This window comes from Microtus oregoni, unplaced genomic scaffold (genome assembly GCF_018167655.1).
Source record: "Microtus oregoni isolate MIOR12 unplaced genomic scaffold, Mior012 000004F_ref0000308, whole genome shotgun sequence".
Lineage (NCBI taxonomy): Eukaryota > Metazoa > Chordata > Mammalia > Rodentia > Cricetidae > Microtus > Microtus oregoni.
The window spans coordinates 44,034,305-44,056,031 of record NW_024543063.1 but is presented as its reverse complement, the minus strand read 5'-3'; the positions used below and the strand labels follow the sequence as shown (position 1 = coordinate 44,056,031).

General features: G+C 47.2%; 1 protein-coding gene and 1 long non-coding RNA gene across 4 annotated transcripts; both read left to right on the top strand.

Moving 5' to 3' along the window:
• Positions 1–1,964: 1,964 nt before the first annotated feature.
• Positions 1,965–3,189, top strand: LOC121446816. The gene is made up of 3 exons (XR_005974138.1): positions 1,965–2,039; positions 2,818–2,936; positions 3,064–3,189. It is a non-coding gene; the product is annotated as an uncharacterized LOC121446816 (long non-coding RNA).
• A 7,699-nt stretch (positions 3,190–10,888) lies between these two features.
• Positions 10,889–21,319, top strand: Chst4 (carbohydrate sulfotransferase 4). Of its 3 annotated transcripts, none has more exons than XM_041649448.1 (2): positions 10,889–11,083; positions 19,468–21,319. In XM_041649448.1, the coding sequence occupies exon 2, from the start codon at positions 19,486–19,488 to the stop codon at positions 20,641–20,643; it is 1,158 nt and encodes a 385-aa protein (XP_041505382.1). In that variant the 5' UTR covers positions 10,889–11,083; positions 19,468–19,485; the 3' UTR covers positions 20,644–21,319. The 3 variants fall into 3 exon arrangements, with proteins under 3 accessions (XP_041505382.1, XP_041505381.1, XP_041505383.1); XM_041649447.1 differs by lacking the exon at positions 10,889–11,083 and adding an exon at positions 11,090–11,239; XM_041649449.1 differs by lacking the exon at positions 10,889–11,083 and adding an exon at positions 12,269–12,296.
• Positions 21,320–21,727: the final 408 nt, after the last annotated feature.

Sequence of the window (21,727 nt, the reverse complement as noted above, 5' to 3'; positions counted from 1 at the left end):
TCCAGGACCTGGAGTTATGTTTCGACAGTAAGTGTCTACTGTATACTAGAGCCTTTGTTTGTTGCTAGAGATGTGAAAAGGAAGCAATACAGGCATGTGCTTACAGAAGGTTCTGCACCATTGCTGGTATGGGAGATGGGCAGAGAGGGATGGAGTGGTATATCAGTTAAAGTTTCTATTGTTGTGAGAAAACACCATGACCAAAAGCAACGTGGGGAGGAAACATCTTCCATAAAACAGTTCATCACTGAAAGCAGTTAAAACAGAAACTCAAGCAGGGCAGGAATCTGGAATCAGGAGCTGATGTAGAGGCTGTGGATGGGAGCTGCTTACTGGCTTGTTCCTCATGGCTTGCTCAGCCTGCTTTCTTATAGAACCCAGGACCACCAGCCCAGGGGTGGCTCCATCTGCAATTGGCTGGGCCCTCCCCCATCAATCCCTAACTAAGAAAATGCCCTACAGACTGGCCTACAGTCTGAGCTTTTGGAAGGAATTTTTCAACTGAGTTCCCTTCTTTCAGAAGACTTGTGTCAAGCTGACATAGAACTAGCCAGTGTAGACGGGAAGGCGACAACAGAGTGTGGATAAGGGATGTTTAAACAGGGCTTAGATGTAGACATAAGAGTTTATCAAATGCAATGGGAGAAGGGTAGGGAGAGGCACAGTGTGAAAAAGACTTGGGGCTGAATTGGTGGTTAATTGGTTAAGAGCATTTGTTGCTTTGGCAGAGGACCCAGGTTTGGTTCCCAGCACCCACATGGTGGCTCACACCTGTCCCAGTTCCAGGGGACCCAAAGCCCAGTTCTGATCTCTCTGGGTACCAAGCCATACACATGGTTGCACATGAATTACATCCCCCACTCATACACATAAAAATAAAATTAGTTTTAAAAGGAATAAAAACCAATTGAAAATGTGCTTGTTAAGATGACGTGAGAACTTGGTCAGTTACCTTTCCTGCCTCCAAGCTATTTGTAAATAATGGAAACATGACGCCGATGTGGTAATAGGTACCCAGCGAGAGGGGTATGAAAATGATGCTCTCACATCCAGAAGGTAAATGTTGCCACAACTCAGGTGAGCTATTCTTGGGAAAGGAGCTTGGATAGACTTATTTATCCCCAGTGGCGATTCCAATTTTGGCTACATGGAGTCTCATTCATTCTTACGTCGAATTCATGCTCCTGGCTTGCTCTTCTTAACAGAACTGGACAGGGAAGTTTCAAAGGCAAAACAAAAGAAAACGAGTTCAAATATCAAGAGAAAAGTAATTCCTCTGTAGACTGAAGGCTAGCTGACTTTTGAGAAGACAGCACCCAGCACTAGAATCTCGGGAGAACGCCTTGCTCATCAGCATCTTCCCTAAGAATTTTTAAAGTAAATAAACATAGCATTTATATAGTAGCATTTAGAATTTGTTTATTTGCTAGAATCGTTAAGCATGTTTGACAAAATCCTTCTTATATTACATACCTTGAACCTGACCTCTAAGCTGATCCAGTGGCTCATTCGTTCCTGTTCTTTCAAAGCAAGTACAGGACAGTCTTAAAAACCCCGAGGACACACTTTAACACATCCACGATGTTGGCACACTCACCCCCCCACCACACACACCCCACTAGATAATGTCTTTCCTCTTTCTCTTTTTTTTTTCTATATCAATGCAAATAATGTCTCCCTTTCCAGAAGTTGCAAGCCTCTTGATATTATTTAGGAAATGCCAGCCGTCACAATGACTTGGCAGTGTGTACTAAAGATAAAATGGTAAGGATATTTAGACTGAGTCATATCCACTTGTTTGCACTCTGTTCTTTAAATGGTATTATAGGATTTAGGCTATCTTTAAATTGATCCGCACGATGTAATAAAATGTAAAATGAAGTGCCCACTGTTTGAAACATAACCCCTGTGCTTGCAGTGTGAGGTCCTTTATCTGCGATGGTTGCTTCACATATCTTATTGAACCAGGTTTCCCTTGAGTACATTCATTTGATTACATTGTTTGGTCTTTGGAAATTGCACCTGTTGCACACGAAACGGTGAGTTCCTTTCTTCAGGTGGAACAAAGGTTCACTCATTCATTCTCTTCTCCGCGGGCTTTTGCCTAATGCTCTCTGTAGGGCAGGCGCTCTACTGAGTGCTGAGCGTTTGCAGATGAGAAGAGGTTCTCTCTCCAGATGAGCTGGGCGCACAGGGGTAAGGCTTGTGTCAGAGCGCAGCCTGGGAGACTGTGTCAGTTATCTGAGGCGACAATAATGCTGAGGAACAATCCTTCAAGGATTTCGGTACTGTATAAGAACTGCGATTTCTCATGCATCCGTGGTGGTTGTTGCGGGTCTGCTGAGTTGGGTGGGCTTCTCCAAGTGTCGGGAGGTTGGCTGATCTGGCATGGCCTCAGAGAGGACAACCATGGCCATTGGGAGCTGCCTTTCGTGCCTCTTACACTAGCTGGCAGGTTCTCACGGAAGCAGTTTAGACACAAAAAGCAGGCCTGACTAAACAAGAGATTTGCTTTGTTTTGTTTGAAACAGGCTCTCACTCTGTAGCCCAGGCTGGCTTCAAGCTCTGCAGTGATCCTTCTGTCTCTGCCAACCATATGTTGGGATTATAGACATGCGTCATTCTACCGAGCTGCTACAAAAGTGATCTTTTTACTTTTTGATAACTTCATCTGCATATATAATGTATTTTTATAACACTCCTTCCCATCACCCTCTACTCCTGCCCCACTCCCTCTGAACCCCCTCTTCCCAATAGACTCATTTCCTACTTGTGTGTCCTTCTGTGTGACCCCTGGCTGCAACCTACTTACTGCAGAGTGGAGCAGCCCTCTTGCAACCACAAAACAGTAACCGTGAGACTGAAGGTCTTTGGGAAGATGCCACCAAACACCACCCTCAAGACACTGCATCAACCTAAATTCACAACTGTGCCACGTGAGTCGGGTCTCTGGAGAATCACCCTGCCCTTCAGTGCTCCGTCCCAACATCACCTCCCTTCCCTCCCCACGTGACAACTCTCATCCCCTCAGTCAGAGTGTCTTCACGTGCTTTTCACCATCAGGAGAAATGGTGACACTGTCTCTGGACTGTGGGATACCGGCTTCGAGTGTTTCAACAACACATCTCCCTGACTTCCAATTGGAAAAGACAGAGGACGCGGAACTCCCCCAGCAGGCACACTATGACCCTTTTCCTTAAGTAGTCATTGTTTGGCCACGTGTGTCTGCCTGAGACCATGGTTTTCTGTTTGCATTGTTTCCCTTTCCCTCCTTCACCTGGGTCATGCAAGAAGATTGACTTCTCGTATCCATTGTTCCCTGTCCCTTGCATGCCTTCTTCAATGACTCTATGTATCTGATTTTCTGACTCCATCTCTCATGCTTTCCATCCCTTGAAACCTCCAGGAACTCACTATCAGGACAACACACCTCATCCCTCCGTCTTCCTGCCGTAAAGAAAACCCAGGTCTTATCTAGGACACTGCTTCTACCTCTTCTCAAGAGGCAGCTGTGTCTCTCCCAACCCTGCAGTGGGACAATTGTCTCCTTGCTCCTCGTGGCTGCCTCCAGACCTTCCTGACTCCCCCTTTCTAAAGATAACTGCCTTTGTATCAGATGTTAAGCAGGCTTCTTGCCCTGTTTGTGATCCTAAGGCCACTGTCACACTCTAGTCTTGTTCCTGGAGCAACTCTGCAAGGACTCAGTATCCTGTAGGTGATCCCTCTGGATCTGCATGTTTTTCACATCCTGTATCTTGGTCCCATTCATTTCTCATACCTTCCCATCTGCCCTCCACCCTGCAATCCCCCCCCCCCAAATAAAACAAAATTTGAAAGAAAAAATAAAGAAAATAAAATGAGAATTAAAAAGAAATAATGGGGGAGGAATTTAAAAATCTTGTCGTGGAAGCTGCAGTGTGACCCAACAAGTCACGTTGTGTGCTCCGTGGTCCATACATCTCACTTACAAGTGTTCATTGCAAGGACTCATTGGCCCGGCTCGAGGCCCCTGGTCTCCACCACACGTTCAATGCTGGGTCCCCCCCTAAGACTCTTCCTGGCCATCCCGCTGGCGTCCTGTGTTGTGGAAATCCTGCAGCTTTGGGTCTATGGGTCAGGTCCCTTCACGTGCTCCAGCAGATCATCATGGGGCAGGCCAAGTCATGACCCTGGGTCTGTGTATCGGCATAAATGAATGCAGACAGATTGTAATAATATATACAGCTAGTACGTGCAGTAGGATCAAAAACCCACTGCAATTGTTCTTGAATTCTCAGTATTCCTCATTGTCCGCTATGTTCAGCTAGTCCGGATTTATCCCATGTTTTTTCAGACCTAGGCCAGCTGGCCTTGGTGAGATCCCAATAGAACATCCCCATTGTCTTAGTGTGTGGGTGCACCCCTCGTGGTCCTGAGTTCCTTGCTCGTGCTCCGTCTCCTTCTGCTCCTGATTTGGACCTTGAGATTTCTGTCCGGTGGGCTTCCCACAGGTCAGGGAACCCTGATTGCTCTTCGAGCAGATGAGGGAGGGGGAATTGTTCGGGGGAGGGGGAGGGAAATGGGAAGCGGTTGTGGGGACGAAGCAGAAATCCTTAATAAATAAATAAATTTAAAAAAAAAAAAAAAAAAAAAAAAAAAAAAGAATAACTGCTTTGAATGCTGTTGGATGTCAACCAAAGTATTTAATAGTTATATAATATTAATAACCAAATAAAATGTTCATCTAATTGAAAAAAAAAAAAAAAAAAAAAAATAATATATACAGCTTTAATGGGGAAATAGACTTACAGAACCACAGGTTCCTGTGGAGAACAGGAAAGCAGAACGGGTGGTTGGGAGCACGCCCGCAATCTTTATAAGTAAAAAATATCCTCGGGGAACCCCGCCCCCTGCTAGCAAGGTGATTGGTTGGGTCTCTCCTACAGGTCTGGGCCTGGGCAGCTGTACTATTGTCATTTGAAGCTCAGGACCTCTCTTCCCCAAAAGGCATTTCATGTCACTTGTCCACCTTATTTGAGTCACCTTAACATAGTCTCCAATTGTTCTCATAGATGCCCATTCAGACCAGCTTCTTTCTGGTTTTGTTTGTTCTTTTAAGACAGGGTCTCCCGTAACTATGCTTACCTCAAACTCACTATATAGTGGAGACCAATCTTGAACTCTTGACCCTCCTGACTGCCTCCACCTCCCTCATGTGCCACCAAGCCTGGCTTTTCCTTGTCTTCTGTTTAAATTTCCTGAACTCTGGTTCCATCCTCAGATCTAGCAGACAAGTAAACAAGAAAAACAATGAGAAGGCATTTCTACAAAGCCCAGCGTATTGCCTGAAGCCCAGCATGTCGCCTGCCTATTGAATCTGTGCTAGTGCACACTGCCTGCCCTCCAGTCAGGGACAGACTCCACATGCTTCCATCTGGGGCCAGTGCCTTCACTTGTATACTTGATCACATTATTTTCTCTCTCTCTCTCTCTCTCTCTCTCTCTCTCTCTCTCTCTCTCTCTCTCACACACACACACACACACACACACGCACACACACACCTCTGACAAAGATGGAAGAGCACTGATAAACAAATCAAGACTGTAAATGGCTGTGAGGCCAGAGATACGGCTAACCGATTAAGTACTGGCTGCTCTTTTCCAGTTCCCAGCACCCACATGGCAGCTCAAAAACATCTTTAAGCCAGGCGGTGGTGGCACACATCTTTAGTCCCAGCACTCAGGAGGCAGAAGCAGGTGGATCTCTGTGAGTTCGAGGCCAACCTGGTCTACCAGAGCTGGTTCCAGGACAGGCTCCAAAAGCTACAGAGAAACCCTGTCTCAAAACAAACAAACAAACAAAAACATCTGTAACTCCAGTTCCAGGGGATCGCAGGACCTCTGCAAGCATTGGGCACAGGTGTGGTGCATGGACATATATGCAGGTGAAACACCACCACACTCATGAAATAAAATTTAAAAATGAGCCCATTGTGCCCTTAAAAACAGTTTAAAGATAAACTATTACTAACAGGGGATTGCTACTGCTTATCCTAAGATATAAACGTGCCTACAATGGGAAAAGAAGCTCCAAGGCCAACCATGGGAAGCTCATCCATAGCTTCAGTTGTGAATTCCAGCTGATTGCCTCCCTTCCCCAGTCGCAATTACAACTACAGGCCTAATGTGTAGATTTTGGCTTTCTGCTTATCTTTTCTTCCTCATCCTTTTTGTGTTTACAAAAATATTCTACACAAGGTCATTGATAACTCTACAGGCTCTGCTGGAAGGTAAATCAAATGTAAAGCTTCCTCTAAATTTCAGATTATGTAAGACAGTAAGGAAAAATGAAGGGAGGAAGGAAGAAAGGATGGGAAAGAGGGAGGGAGAGAAGGAAAGAAGAAAGGAAAAAAGGAAGTAAAGAAAGAAGGAAGCAAGGAAGGAGGGAGGGAAGGAAGGAAGGAAGGTTGTTGGTTTAGCAACATGTATACAGGTAATCTTAATTTAACATAGTGTGTATTGTATGTAATTTGTATTAACTCTTATTTACAAAAGTAAAATGAAAACAGTTAAGTAGGTAAGATATTTTTAAAGGGGTATAATTATAAAGTTATATTTTTTTCTAGAAATGGTTAAATAAAGACAGATTATGTCTTGGTTACTATTTTCTTGCTGTAAGAAGACACCATGATCAAGGCTACTCTTGAAAGCATTTAACTAGGGGCTTGCTTACAGTTTTAGAGTGTTAATCATAGTGAGAAGCAGCCAGGAATGGCACTGGAGCAGGAACTGAGAGCTCTACATCATGATCCATGGGAAGAGAGAGAGAGAGATTGGGTCTGGCTTGAGCTTTTGAAACAACAAGCCCACTCCTCCAAGTGACCCACCTCCTCCAACAAGACCACATTTACTCCAACAAGGCCACACCTCCTAATCCTTCCCAAACAGTTCCGCTTCCCAGTGATTAAGCATTCACATATATGCAGTATTGGGTAGCAGTTCTCAACCTGTGGATTGCCACCCCTTTGGGAGTCACATATCAGATATCCTGCATATCAGATATTTCCATCATAATTCATAACAGTAACAAAATTATAGTTATGACGTAGCAATGAAAATAATTTTATATTCACCACAACACGAGGAACTTTATTAAAGGGTCGCAGCATTAGGAAGGTTGAGAACCACTGCTAAAGAGACCGTTCTTATTCAAACCAGGACAGATTATCTGTGGTTGTTGCTAAAATTCTTCCTATGGGGAGATGTAAAGCGGCATCTATGCTCCTCCCACGATTGTAATGACAAACAGAGGGACAATTCTACCAAAGTTGGCTCTGGGGAGCCAATGCATTCATTGAGTTTCCCTGCAGAGCCTAGGCAGGGAGCTACTTACATGGGTGTGGGCATTCCTCCCCTCACCGACCACACCTAGAAAGCCTTATCCAGCACCAGTGAGGGCTTCCTCATAGCCACTCAGATGGATCCCCCATCTTCCCCAATCTCCATTTACTCTAGCCCCTTGCAGCACAGTCAGGTAGTAGGGAGCCATTGGCTGCTCAGGTGAAAATCTCATGCCTTTATTATGGGGACAGGACCACTGCTGGATGGATCTTTTTGCAAGGGAATACATCACTCATGGCATTGATAAAGTAAGCTTTTGTCCTAAAAATAAAACATAAAAGAACAGAATATAGGAAATTTTAACCTAAGACACAGAACTCACTGTGTGTCCTCACACATGCGCACACACACACACAGACACACACACACACACACACACACACACAGAGAGAGAGAGAGAGAGAGAGAGAGAGAGAGAACATACAAATCATCTCTGTGCTGGTGTGTGACAGATAAGACTTAAGGATGGCATATGCTTCGTGATTAAAGACTATAAAATGTTCGAAGTTCAAAGTTCAAGATATATCAAATGTCGTTAAACCGATGGCATTCTATTAAGATGATGACTTAACCATGGTAATATTTACAAAACAATTACTTTAAAGACAGAACATGTGCATATGATCAATATAATTGCTTGTGTTTTCACTAACTTTTTTAGGCTTCAGTCACTTGGAAAAAAGAGTCTTAAGAGAAAGGATTTCTAAAAAAATTGTTTGCTTTTGTTTTCTAAGCTTTTCCTAAAAGTTACATGGAAGCTAAAATAACAAGATTGGTAAGGCAATCCGTCTGGGTTTTCCACAACTGAAACCGGGTGGCCTTGATCACTGAAGATAAGAGGATCGTAAAGGACAAACAATGTTGTGTAGCACGTGCCCTGCTCCCCAAGAGGACATGCTCCCTGTGCTTCCAAAGGGAGGCTGCTGTTCAACAAAACCCTGACTCATCCTACAAAAAACACCACTGTCAGAGAAAAATCAACAGAACTCAGGGTGCTCCTCATAGGTTTCTACGAGGAAACTCTAGGGAGGTCTCAGCTTCAAAAAAATTTATCTGTGGATACCTGCCTAGTTTTAATGAAAAAGACCTCTTCCAAAAAGCATTGGCGGGAGCCAGGTACAGCAGCTGGAGCCTGTAATCCTAGCACTTGGAAGCTGAGGCAGGAGGAATAATCACAAACTCCAGGCTATGCTTGGCTGCCTGGTGATTTCCAGGTCAGCCCGGGCTTGCTTGAATGTTCCATCATTGTCAATTGATATTCAGTGCAAGATTTTCAGTCCAACCAATCAGATTTGTTTGTTCTTTCTGTTGTTATGAACAGCCATAATGTTTCCAGAGAACTAAAGCATTCTTATTTTTAAGAGATAATGCCTTTTTTTTTGGTTACCTTTTTGTCCAAATTGTATTTTATAACTTAAATTACCTTAAAGCAAAAACAAGGGCAGAGATGACTTAGAGAGCACTCACTTTGCGAGTGTGAGGAGCAGACTGATTCCCAGCATCCACATAAAAAGGCAGAGCAGGGCAGCAAATGCCTGTAATCCCAGCACTGCCGTAACAGAGCCGGGCGTTCTGGGAACTTGGTGGTCAGCTGGTCCAGTCAAAGTCCTGAGTTCTGAAGTCAGTAACAGATCTTGTTTCAAATGATAAATAAGTGGAGGGCAATAAAAGAAGGCACCTGACATCATCTACCTTTGGCCTACACACACGCATGCACACACAGAGACAGAGAGAACATACAGATCATCTCTGTGCTGGTGTGTCTGGCATGAGGCACTATGGCTGGCTAATTACACAGATTTCTACATGCATGGGGAAACAGTAAGCAGAAGCTCCCTGGGCAGCAGGATGACTGGGGGTTGTATCCCCTTCCCTGCACATCCTGCATTCTTCAGTTCTTTGACACTCAGTGAGGACCACTCCTAAACTGAGAACAAGAGCAGCACACGGTTGCCCATCTCTGAACAGCCTCTCAGAAGAGACCTCTGCCTGCTCAGTGCCAGGAGGAAACAGGAAGGGAGGAAGGGATACGGCTGAAGTCAATACTCGGGAGCCTCCCCCCGCAGGTTCTTGTCATTTGTAGAACGATAAGGCCTTCGGAGGCACAGCTGATGGGAATCTGCCAGTCCTGGGTGTGACTCACTCCTTCGCAGCCTGGTTGTTCTTTTGTGAAGCCTGGAAAATAGCAGCTATTAAGAAGAGGTACAGTCATTATTAAATAATAACTAACACCTTTTCAAGATTTGTTTATGGGTATGTGAGTTGTGTGGATATGTGCTCACGGGTGCCAAGTGCCTACAGAGGCCAATGGCTTTAGATCCCCGGGGAGCTGGAATTACACCGGATGCGGGTGCTAGAACTGAACTAGGAACCTCTGCAAGAGCAGTGTGTGCTCCTAACAGCTAAGCCATCTCTGCAGTCTCCGTAACTAACACCTTTAAACCCTTGTTAGTATCATAGCATTGGCCAAGGGGGCGTGTGTACCCTAATCCTAACATTCACGGTGTGGAAGGCAGGCATCGTCCTCCTTATTTGTACTGATAGTCCAGTCAGCACTCAGCTTCTCTACTCTGGAAGTTTCCATTCTCCCATCTGTATCTACTGTTTTAGACTGTTGACAACAGATAAAGCAGCCCAGAGTGTGAAGTAATAAGTGTGGCGGTGGGGTTGCGTCCCCAACACCCCAGCCGCCTGCCCAGCTACCTTATGCCCCAAAATAATTACACAGACACTGTATTCCTCCAAACACTGCCTGGCCCACTCTCTTCTAGGCTAATTCTCACATATTAATTTAGCCCACCTCTAATCATCTGTATGTAGCACCCCAAGGTGCGCTTACCGGGGAGATTCCAGCCTAGTCCATCCTGGGTCGGAGCTTCATCCCGGGAGCGGGGCATGGCGTCTCTCTCTGAGGCGTCTGCTCCCGAGAGGAAAGCGGTCGAGTCTCTGACCTCACTTCCTCTTCCTCACAGCATTTTGTTCTGTTTACTCCTCCCACCTATCCTCTAACCAATAAAATGGGCCAGGGCAGTGCCTTTATTAGCCAATGACCTTCCTCCATCAAGAGTGAGTATGTGACTTGCCACGGACAAGCCGCCAATCTGAAGCTATATCTTTCAATAGCTTTTTTTTTTTTTTTGTAGTAAAAGAGAATTCTTCACCCTTTAATCAGACTAAACACTGGTAAATCTGTAGTCCCCAGCCTAGAACATATCCGTTGCCTCTGCTGTGGAGGTGAAGATGTTGGATATGACATAGGAGCTGAGAAATGTTACCTCCCTAGGGTGGAATGGAGAAACAGGTGTGATGCAGAGAAAATAATCTTTATACAGCCTCCTTAGAGATAAGAGTAAAAGACGGGAGAAGGGGGGGCAGGGGGAGACAGGAGGCGGGGAGTGAGGCTTACAAACTCTTATTGGCTTTCTACTGCCTGTCTGGCAGCAACCTACCACCCCCATCTTCTGGCGCTCCCCGGACCTCTTCTCCTCCTGTGATACCTTATAAAGGGACCTGGCCTTTCTGGCTGCCTTAGGAGAGAGAACATTCCGGGGTCATCTCTCACCCTCCTCATCTTAGTCCACCTGGAGTGCCGCTCCTCACTGACCTCCACCCCTCCTCCGCCCTCCACCCCTCATCTCTCCACCCTCAAGATAATCAAGCTGCTCAAGCCCCAGCTTTTTGAGAGCCGGAGCCTTTCTGGAAGGTGGGTTGTCAGTTCAGCAGAAGGGGTGGGGAAGCAAAATGCCAGGAGGAGGAGGAGAAAGCCGTGGGGGAGTTTCTGAGTCAGAGAAGAACGGTGCTCTGCCCAGCAGGCAGTAAAGCCACTCAGTCCACTGAGGAAGCCTGAGCCATTAACAAGGTAAGAAGAGAGTTCCTCAGCTACCACGTAGGGCAGGCATTATCCCAAGGCTGCAGGATCCAGGTATCAGATAGCATCTGACATCTAAGCTGAGGATTCTGAACCCTACAGGAAGAGGGTTGGGGGGGGGGATGGGGGGTGAATTAGACTCTGAATCACCAAGGGAATCTTCTAGAAAAAGAAACACACGCTGCTTACCAGAAGCCCTACCCAGCCAGCTCTGAAAAGTGGGAAGAACTGTTGTGATGTAGCCCAAGTGATTCTGACTTCCAGGCCTGTTTCCCTCCTGCTCGCTGCTGCATGGGAGATGGGAGACAGGAGCTGCAGGTTTGGTCTGGCTTGCAGAGTGGATTGTGGCCATTAATTAGGTCAAATGAACAGAGCTATTGTACCCAGACAGTCAATCAAGCAGACGTCAGTTGTTCGTTTTGAAAACTAGGGGAGTGGGGCCCATGAGATGGCTCCGGGGATGTTCTTAGTTCCATTCCGGAGACCCACCTGACAGAAGGTGGGTCAGTTTCCACACCTGTCCTCTGACCGCCACACACTACATACATACAATGTGAATTAAAAAAAAAAAGAAAAATAGGGATGTGGCCAGCCAGCCCTGTTCTGAATGCCCAATTGTGTCTAGTGGGATTGTATTTTATAATTGCACCCTTGAGGGCTTCTGGAAGTCCAGAAGTGAACTGTAGGTGTGAAATTAAATGGCATTTGTAGGGCTAGCCTAGCAACTGAGGTGGAGGAGACCTCTGCCTCAGATGGCCTTGGATAAGTCTGTTTCACTGGGGCTGAATAATCCTACAAATATAAGATAAAAATACCTGGTCCCACATTCCTTGAGGCAGCAAGAGCTCCCCACAGATACTGGATCACTCAGACTTCATGGACAGGTGTTTCCCGCTCCGTGTGCCCAGCCCTGTCTGTGGACACTCAAGCATTGGTGAGGCCCCAGGCCCCACCCTTCTAGCACTGAGACTGCTCGAGTTTGTTCTTTGGAGTGTGGTAGCTAAGTGTGTCATCCCGGCACTTAGGAGGCAGAAGCAGGAGGATTGAGGTGAGTGTGGGGCCAGCTTTGGATGCAGCGTGAGACACTGTCTTAAACAAGTTTGGTTTGTGGTCACTTTTATCTGGGAGCTTAACCCTAAGAGTTTCCCAGGTCTCTCGGCTGTTTACAATGAGGCCGGTGTCCCCAGCCCGCCTCCGTTCTTTCTGTTTGTGCAAAGCCCTTGCCTGCCGTTCCTAACTTCTGCTTAAAGGGACATCATTCCACGAGAGAATCTAAAGTGGAGTTGCTCAAGTCTTCAGAATGCTGGCCTCTTAGATTGACATCTAGGTGGCTTGTTTAGTTGATTTTGGTCAGGACTTCCCATTTTGCTTCGAAAAGCTTGCTCCTGATTGACTGGGGAGGATCTGTAACTCAGGCTCCTGTAGTGAGGATGCTGGAGGAAGCCCCTAACTCTGGTGCCTTCCCCTTACCCCCACCTCTAATGATGGTTCTCAAGACACGAACGTTCTGATGACTTTCTTTTTCATTCTCAAGTGATGTGAGGCGCCCATCACTGAGACATTTGGTGCACACCTGTAATCTGAGTACAAAAGAGGTGGGAGGGTCAGAAGTTCAAGACCGTTCTCGGCTATATGACCAGTTCGGAGGGCAGCCTGAGGCACATGAAACCCTGTCTCAAACCAAGCACAAAGGGCTTTCTGCCTTTTATCAATGTGACTCTTCCTTGTTCCCCAACTATCTTCACTGATCCAGGGGATGTAAGGAGTCTGAATCAGTTGTGGAAGCGTTCCACACCATGAGCAAGCTAAGACATGGCTTAGCTGCACCTCAATGGGAAGCCTGCAACTGTACCCTGTGCAGAGACTGGGAAGCTAATGGACATTTGGGAGGCCTGGGACAGCATTGTTTATGGGAGAAAGGGGCCTGTGGGTAGTCTCTTGGAGGAAGAGTGACAGTTCTCTAAATGTCTCCGGGCTCCTCAGCAAGAAGACAGCTTGGGCAGATCGGAAAACTGACTTCGAGGGTAGAGGTGGAAGAACGGAGGAAGGAACAGGAAATTAAAGGACAAGCAGAAGCAGGCTCTGGGCACGAGGCCTGGGGATTTGGGTTTTAGCGTGTACATGTTAGAATCGTAGAGAGCTACAGATGTGTGCTTTAGAAGGAGGTGTGGTAGCTGAGGGTGGGGAGGGCTGAGAGGCAGTGGGGGAAATGCCAATACCTCCAGCAGAGAATCCCAACAGCAAGAGACCGTGACTTGGGCTGGAACCGGAGTGGGAGTGTCTGCTCTCCACGGAGCTCCCTAAAGCACCAGGTACCCAGCCAGCGGCCCTCACACAGACTGTCCTCTGCCTTTACTATTGGTTGTTAAGATGAGCTAACTCTGCCCGAGACGTGACCCAGAGTGCTCTCTAGTGGGGCAGGCAGTCACAACAGGTGCTGTTTAGATCCTGGTGACCTTGGACTAGACAAGCCTCACAAGAGCTTGTTCTTCCTGGCCAGGGCTTACACAGAGCAGAAGCAGAGGGATGGAGAAGCAGCTCCTTGATAGAATGGCAGGAACAAGGAGCAGGACCTTCCCCAACACCATCCTGCTGCCCTGCCAAAAAAAAAAAAAAAAAAAAAAAAAAGGTGAGGGCGGGGGAAGAAAACACAGAAAGGGCCTGGCTTAAGGCCAGCAGCAGCTGGCACACAAGGAAGGCCCAGAGCCATCAAGTCCTGCAGGGCGGCATTGACCCAGGGCTGGGATGGAAGGAAACCCCTGTTTTCCTAGTTCCAGGGGGTGTTAGTTTTGGGTGAGGCAGTCACAGGACCTGCTTGTAAAACTGCAGCCCAGGCTCTGGGTGTCCGCAGGCTGAGTTCTCCTCTCCCCTACAAGCCATTGCTTCCTAGCTTTGTCCTACACTGTTTCCCATACTCAGACTGTACCTAGGAAAAGCTCTCTGTCTTGTGGTAGTGGAGAGGGGACAGCTACACTTAAACCACAATCAGCAATGACATAGTTTCCAGTTGTTCCCCCTTGGACTTCTGTTTTACAAACTGGTCATCCCCTGAAACTTGAAGCCCAGAGGGCAAGACAGAGAAAGTTGCATTCACTGACACTGTCCCCTGTGGTAGCATTGTGGGCATGGGAGGGGTTGTATGTACACATGTGAGCAAGTGAGCAAGACATGCTCATGCATGCAGAAGCCAAGCAAGGATGTCAAGTGTCTGCACTTGAGGTAGGACCTCTCACTAGACTTTGGGGCCAGCAAGTCCCAGCCAGCCTCTTGTCTCTGTTCTCCCACAACATGGGATGGAAGCACCCAGATGGCCACAAAATGGGATGGACGCACCCAGATGGCCACAACACAGGATGCATGCACCCAAATGACCACATGGGATACGTGCACCCAGATGGCCACAACACGGGATGGACGCACCCACCTGACCACACCCGGCTTTTCTTTGGCTGCTAAGGATAAGAACTCAGGTCCCCATGCTCGGGCAGCAAGCTCATTGATCAGCCAGCCTAGCCTGTTTGGCAAGCTCTGAGCCAGTGAGAAGCCCTGGCTCAAAAAGAAAGAAGGGGGAGAAAGAAATGAAGAAAGGAATGGAGAGAGGGAGGGAAGGAGGGAGGGAAAAAGAAGGGAGGGGTATGCTATATGAAGAATGAAATGACACCAAAAGTTTCACAGGGGTCCTCACTCAAACAGGCACACATACGCATACACACAAAAAAATAGAGAAAAAGGCTGACCCTCAATTGATGCTTTACATATATTCAGAGGGAAAGCATGACTGGCAATGGGAGAGATGGGGGGGGGGGGGCACCACTGCCACACAGACTCTGGTGAGGGTTATGACACACTTCCAGAATGTCTAAGGGGACTTCCAAGGGAAGCCCGAGAGCTGGCAAAGCATGTCCTACCTCTTGAGGAAGCAAGTTGAAAGCTCCAAGAATCACCTCTGTGGCTGCCTCCTCCTCCTCCCAAACCCACTCTCAATACCTCCCTCCAGGTTCACAGGCAGCATGAAGGCTGCCTGGCAATGGCTGTCTAAATCACACACACGCACGCACGCACACACATACACACACACACTCGTGCGCGCATGTGCTTTTTGACTCCACATTTTACTTCTGGGGATTTAATCTTACAAGTGTGTAGACAAGAAGCCCGTGACTGAAGCCTTTGAAATAAGGGGAGCTTGGAAACCCAGGAGCCCTTGGTTAGACAGATTGTTGTGTCCGTACAATAGATGGTAGAGAGAAACAAGGAAATGCTTTGTGTTCTGTGTCCCTGTGTCCTTTGTGCTCTATAATACACTGATAGAAAAAAAAAAAGAAAGTAAAAAAAAAAGCAAAGAGCTGTAGGTCGGGCGGATGCCTTGCTGTGTCTCTTCCTAAGAGGGAAATCGTTAAGGGTTTATAAACATCTAAATCTCCTCGTGTGTTTGAACTACAGCTGAACCAACAGAATAACATGAACCCACTGTTGTGTAGCAGAGATAACTAGGCAGGTTTGGAAGTGAGTTTTCACTGTGGACTAACGACAAGATAAATACTGGCTCTTAGGAACTGGCACAAGTCACTAGGAAAGTTCCTCAGGGGAAGGCTGTGACCTCTTTGAAGATGTGTCACTTACCCCTGCCTACAGAGAGCTCTGAGAATGTCCTAACTTCCCCTCCAAACCAAACTGCTTGTAGCAAGATTCCCCCCCCCCCCTTGTCTTCAGCAAGACAGAGACCTGGGTCCTGGCATGCCAGGATATAGCCAACAAGCACTCTTCTAGCCGTTCCCCTCCTGCGTGGAGTCTTTAGAAAGCCACGTTTTCAGTTCTTACTCTACGGGCTTGATGTTCATGAAAACCAGTCTTTTCAAAACAATTGGAACCATAAAGACCCCATTTGAGCAGGCAGGCAGGACATTTGTTTATTATTTTTGTCCTGTGGCAATTTCATATATGCATATAATTTAATGATATTCACCCCCTATTCCTATCCACGCAAATCTAATTAAACTCAATAGGTCCTCAAAAAATATTTTTAAGTTGTGAATGATGACTAGACTGAGAGGGTCAGTGGTGACAGAGGACAAGAGAGGGTCAGTGGTGACAGAGGACAAGAGAGGGTCAGTGGTGACAGAGGACAAGAGAGGGTCAGTGGTGACAGAGGACAAGAGAGGGTCAGAGGATGACAGAGGGTAGGAGAGAGTACTAGGATATGTGAGTATCCACACTTATCATATATGAGTATAAAATGACAACGTAAGACTCATTACTTTGTGCATTTAAAATACACTAATTATAAACATTTAAAAAGCTGGGCTTAGTGGCTCGATCCTATGATTCCAGCACTTAGGAGGCTGAGGCAAAAGAATCAACAGGAGTTTAGGGCTATCGTGGGCTACACAGTAAGATGCAGGCCAGCCTATCTCAAAATTACTACAAAAACACAAACGTTTGAAAAGGGAATCTAGTAAGAGTCAGACAAAACTAACCTCCCAGAGCTAGAGCACAAATTATCCATTCCTGTTCTGGTTTTGTTTCTGTTGTTGTGACAAAGTATCCTGGGATGAACAACTTAGGCCTGGAAAGGGTTTGCCTGATTCACACAGGTATAGGACTGCAGTCCCTTATGGCAGGGAAATCCCAGAGGTGGGCGCTACCCAGGGACCAGTGCTCACATTCAGGGTGGATCCTCCACCTTAACAATTCAGACATGCCCACAGGCCACCCTGATCTAGACAGTTCCTCAGTTAATCTTCTCCGGTCATTTAGGTCCTGGGAAGCTGAAAAGGAAAACCTACCCAGTAGAGATGTAAAACCTATCTTAGAGACTGAAATGGAAGTCGTTCTAACAGTGCTTAAGTTTTCATTAGCACTCAGGGCCTCGCCTATGTAGGCAGGAGCTCTACTATTATGTCCTGCATAGCGGGGTCCTGGAAACATGATTGGGGTGACATGGGAATGAAGAAATGACATGGTAGACTGTGCTCACCCTGATGGAGGGCACCTGCAACACAACCCCAAAAACTCAGTGGGTTTATTATGTACTATACAAAGGGAAGGGGCTAGCTAGCTTCAGATGGGGGGCTCTGTAGGAGAGCAGTCTCCGGCAGTAAACTCCCAGACAAGGGTTGATGCTTTCTGTACACACTGTCTACCTTTGTACTACGACCAGAGGAAGGTCGCCGTTTCTACAGGGGTCCTTGTTATGGCCATGCTCATGTCGATGATATGTACTCTGAGGACTCCACCCACTCCTCACACATTCACTCGGGACCTCCTCCACTCCCTACACTTGTAGGCCCTCTTTAGTATATTTCTTTTATTTTTGAGAGAGGACCTTACTGAATTACTCTGGCAGGCCTTGAACTTGCAATCCTCCTACTTCTGCCTCCCGTGTACACAGGGTTATAGGCATGTACCACCTAAAGGAAGAGATTGCAATTGATGATGATACCTGTCATCAGGAGAATAGCAAGCCCTTCCCTTCTTTACTAAGGCACAAGGGAGGAGAATCTCTAGGACACGCGATGATATATATGCATTAGCACCTTGTTGCTGTTCATATTTATGCTCTGTGTCTCTTGGTTATTTATATCAAGAAATCATTCGAACCAGAATGATGCAGAAAAGAGCAATAAAACCTCTAAGAGGGACTAGAGAGATGACTCACTGGTTAAGAGCACTGGCTGCTCTTACTGAGGAGCAGGGGTCAGTTCCCGGCATCCACATGGTGCCTAGCAAGCATCTGTAACTCTAGTGCCCAAGCATCCAGCACCCTCTTCTGGTCTCCAAGGGTATTGTATGCATGTGGATGATAAACCAACACTCACACACATAAGGTAAAACAACTGATTTTTAAAACTGTTTAGGAGGGAGAGACCAGCATGGCACTTGATACCAGACTATCTTTATTCTTTTTAGAAAGTGTGTGTGTGGGGGGGTTTGCACACATGCTCCTGTGGAGGGTAGAAGACAACTCACAGGGGCCACTTCCCTCCTTCCATCATTTTCATCCTGGGTATCAGACTCAGGTTTATTAGCAGGTACTGTTACCTGCTAAGCCCTCTTGCTGACTTTGGTGCACACTCTCTTTCTCTGCCCCTCTCTCTGCATTGAAATATGTACTTTCCATTATTATATGATTTTTACTATATTTTGTTAGTTCTTTGAGTATTTCATACATGCATACAATCCTCCCCCAACTTTTCTCAGATTCAATCTCACCTCCTCACCCCTCCCACACACCCCAAATTTCCTATCCCTTTTTTGAAAAATACCTCACCAAGTCCAGTTTCTGGAATCAGGAATAAAGGCCATCCACTGGAGCACGGCTGACCTACCAAGCCCCCCACATGAAAGTCTTTTCATATATATGGATCCCCTCCCCCACATTCTTAGTCCCATGGGATGAGGCTAAGTCAGAAGGAACCCGATGCCCCATTGATGTATGGAACACCCTCCTAACACCTTCTTCTGTTATGGCTTTGTGTAATGAACATCTGAGTTCCTGATAAGGAGGTGACAGTGTCTGCAGTACAGTCCTGAGTAGGTTTGCAAAGCAGCCAGGCATTTCCCAAGCTGAAGCCCTGTGACCAAACAGCCCCGGGTGTCTCAAACCAGCTCCTAGCCTGGCTCACCACACTTCTGTAGAATCAATGGTTCTGCTGAAATGGTTTCAGCTCATTTGTCATCTGCATAGGCACAAAGTTAGCTGTGGATCCCCTCCCCCACATTCTTAGTCCCATGGGATGGGGCTAAGTCAGAAGGAACCCGATGCCCCATTGATGTATAGCTCTGCCACAAAGGAGAAAACTCTAAAGCCAGGCAGTTTAACAGCCTTCATCCTTAGCCTTCAGGAGAGTGCAGTGGGAAGGTCCCAGGCTTCATCAGACAGACGGCTTTGCCTGCAGGCCACTCTGTCAGGGGTGTAGAAGGCGCAGGGGGTGGCAGTGTCCCTTATATTGAGTGAATGTAGCTGAGTAGGAGGGATGTTCTTGGTAGTTCTTGGACAAGAAAGACCAGAGGGGGAAGTTTTAAAGACGATAAAATACAGAACACAACGATCCAATAAGAACCAAGAATCCAGAATTACTCTGCAGGGGGATTTGGACAAGGGCTTGCAGGAAGTTTCTGAATTTTTATCTTGCTCCTTGGAGGGGGTCCAAGAGAAGCCAGAAGGTAGATGCCACCATAGCCTGACTCAGCCCCCTCCCTCTGCTTACCCTTTAAAGGTCTTCTACTTCCAAAGGATGATACTGCCTAAGAAAGGGAAGCTGCTGCTGTTCCTGGGTTCCCAGATGATAATTGCCGCGCTCTTCTTCCATACGTTCAGACATACGGGCTTTGTCCAGAACGAAGAAGAGTCCAGGAGGCCCGTGCATGTGCTGGTCCTGTCTTCCTGGCGCTCAGGATCCTCTTTTGTGGGGCAGGTTTTTGGGCAACACCCGGATGTCTTCTACCTGATGGAGCCCGCCTGGCACGTGTGGATGAGCTTCACCAGCAGCACGGCCTGGAAGCTGCACATGGCTGCGCGGGACCTTCTGCGTTCGGTCTTCCTGTGTGACATGAGCGTCTTTGATGCCTACATGAAGCCAGGCCCCCGAAAACAGTCCAGCCTTTTCCAATGGGAGCAAAGCCGGGCCCTGTGCTCGTCACCTGTCTGTGACTTCTTCTCCAGTGACCAGATCAGCTCGCCTGAGCCTTGTAAGCGCCTCTGTTCCCAGAAACCCTTTGATATGGTGGAGAAGGCCTGCGGCTCTCACAGTCACGTGGTACTCAAGGAGGTGCGCTTCTTCAACCTGCAGGCCCTTTACCCACTTCTCACAGACCCTTCCCTCAACCTGCACATCGTACACCTGATCCGAGACCCCCGGGCTGTGTTCCGATCTCGGGAACACACCAGAGGGGACCTCATGATTGATAGTCGCATTGTGCTGGGGGAACATTTGAAAACGATCAAGGAGGAAGATTACCCCTATTATACCATGCAGATCATCTGCAAAAGCCACGTGGACATAATCAAGGCCATCCAAGCCCTGCCTGAGGCTCTACAACAGCGCTTCCTGCTCCTGAGATACGAGGACCTGGTTCGGGAACCGCTGGCCCAGACCTCCAGGTTATACAAATTTGTGGGGTTGAAATTCTTGCCCCATCTCCAAACCTGGGTTCACAACGTCACCCGTGGCAAAAGTATGAATCAGCCTTCCTTTGCCACTAATGCCAGGAATGCCCTGAACATCTCCCAGGCATGGCGTTGGTCCTTGCCTTATGAAAAGGTTTCTCGGCTTCAAGATGTCTGTAGTGAGGCTATGGATTTGCTGGGCTACCTCCCAGCCAAATCCAAACAAGAGCAAGGGAACCTGTTACTGGATCTTTTGTCTTCTCCACACACGTTGGGGCAACTCTAGCGAGAAGGTTTAGGAGACCAGTCTGTACCAGTTGGTTCCAGCCTCAGCCACCACGAAATGATCCCAAGCCTTAACAGTGTCACGAGATGAGCAAGCTGAGCATTGATTGGGCCTTCACAGGCCCAAGCAGAAGTCTTTGTGTCTATACTGAGATACACACTCCATCTGAGCCTAAAGTCAAGAATCTCCTTCTATCTTGGTAATACTCAGGGACCTTGAGCAGCCCCTTCAGCCCACCAAGCAAGACTTCCACCTCTCTTCTCTCCTTGACCTTCCCATCCGTGCATACCTCAGAGACTATGGACTGGAGGCCACTAGACACACCAGGCAGCGTCCTTGGAGCAAGTCCATAAACCTCCTGTCCACAGCTTCCCAATGAGAAAGGGAAGAACAAAAACCAGGGAAATGGGGCTTTTCACCAAAGAACTCCCAGCAACTTCCACAGAGACCCTCAGATTTGAGGCAGCAGGCACAGGGGTGGTTGCTTACCTGTGAGTCTGCCTATAGCACTACCAGTAACTACAAACAGGCAGCAAACACCTTGCCCAATAGGACCAGCGCTCAAGTTCACGGTGCGATTGGTCCGGATTGCATCTCTCTCCAGTGTTTACCAGTGTTTATCTGTGAAACTGTCCTCCAGTAATATGAAAATTATAGCCCAAGCTTCTGTTTTGAATTCCTCTTGTATGTTTTCTGACTACCAGTAGACATTCATTCTCATGGGGCTCTAACAATGGGCATAAACATCTTTGTAGAGGGTTTTTTTTATTGTCTTTTCTATTGTCTAACACATAAAAAAATCACTATCACTTTCAGTTGAATCAAGCCTCTGTTGTCTTAAGAATTGGTGGAAGGTTGCTGCCTTAGCTGCTTGTCTGTTGCTGCAAGAGAACACCACTGCAGAAAGCAACTTTGGGGAGAAGGGGTTTGTTTGGTTTATAATCCCAGTGGGGTACAGTTCATCACCGTGGGTAAGGTATGGTAGCAGGGGTGTGAGGCTGGCAGATCATATTTCACCCACACACAGGAAGCAGAGAGAAAGAACAGGAAGTTGGGCCAGGCTGTAAAACCTGAAAACCCACCC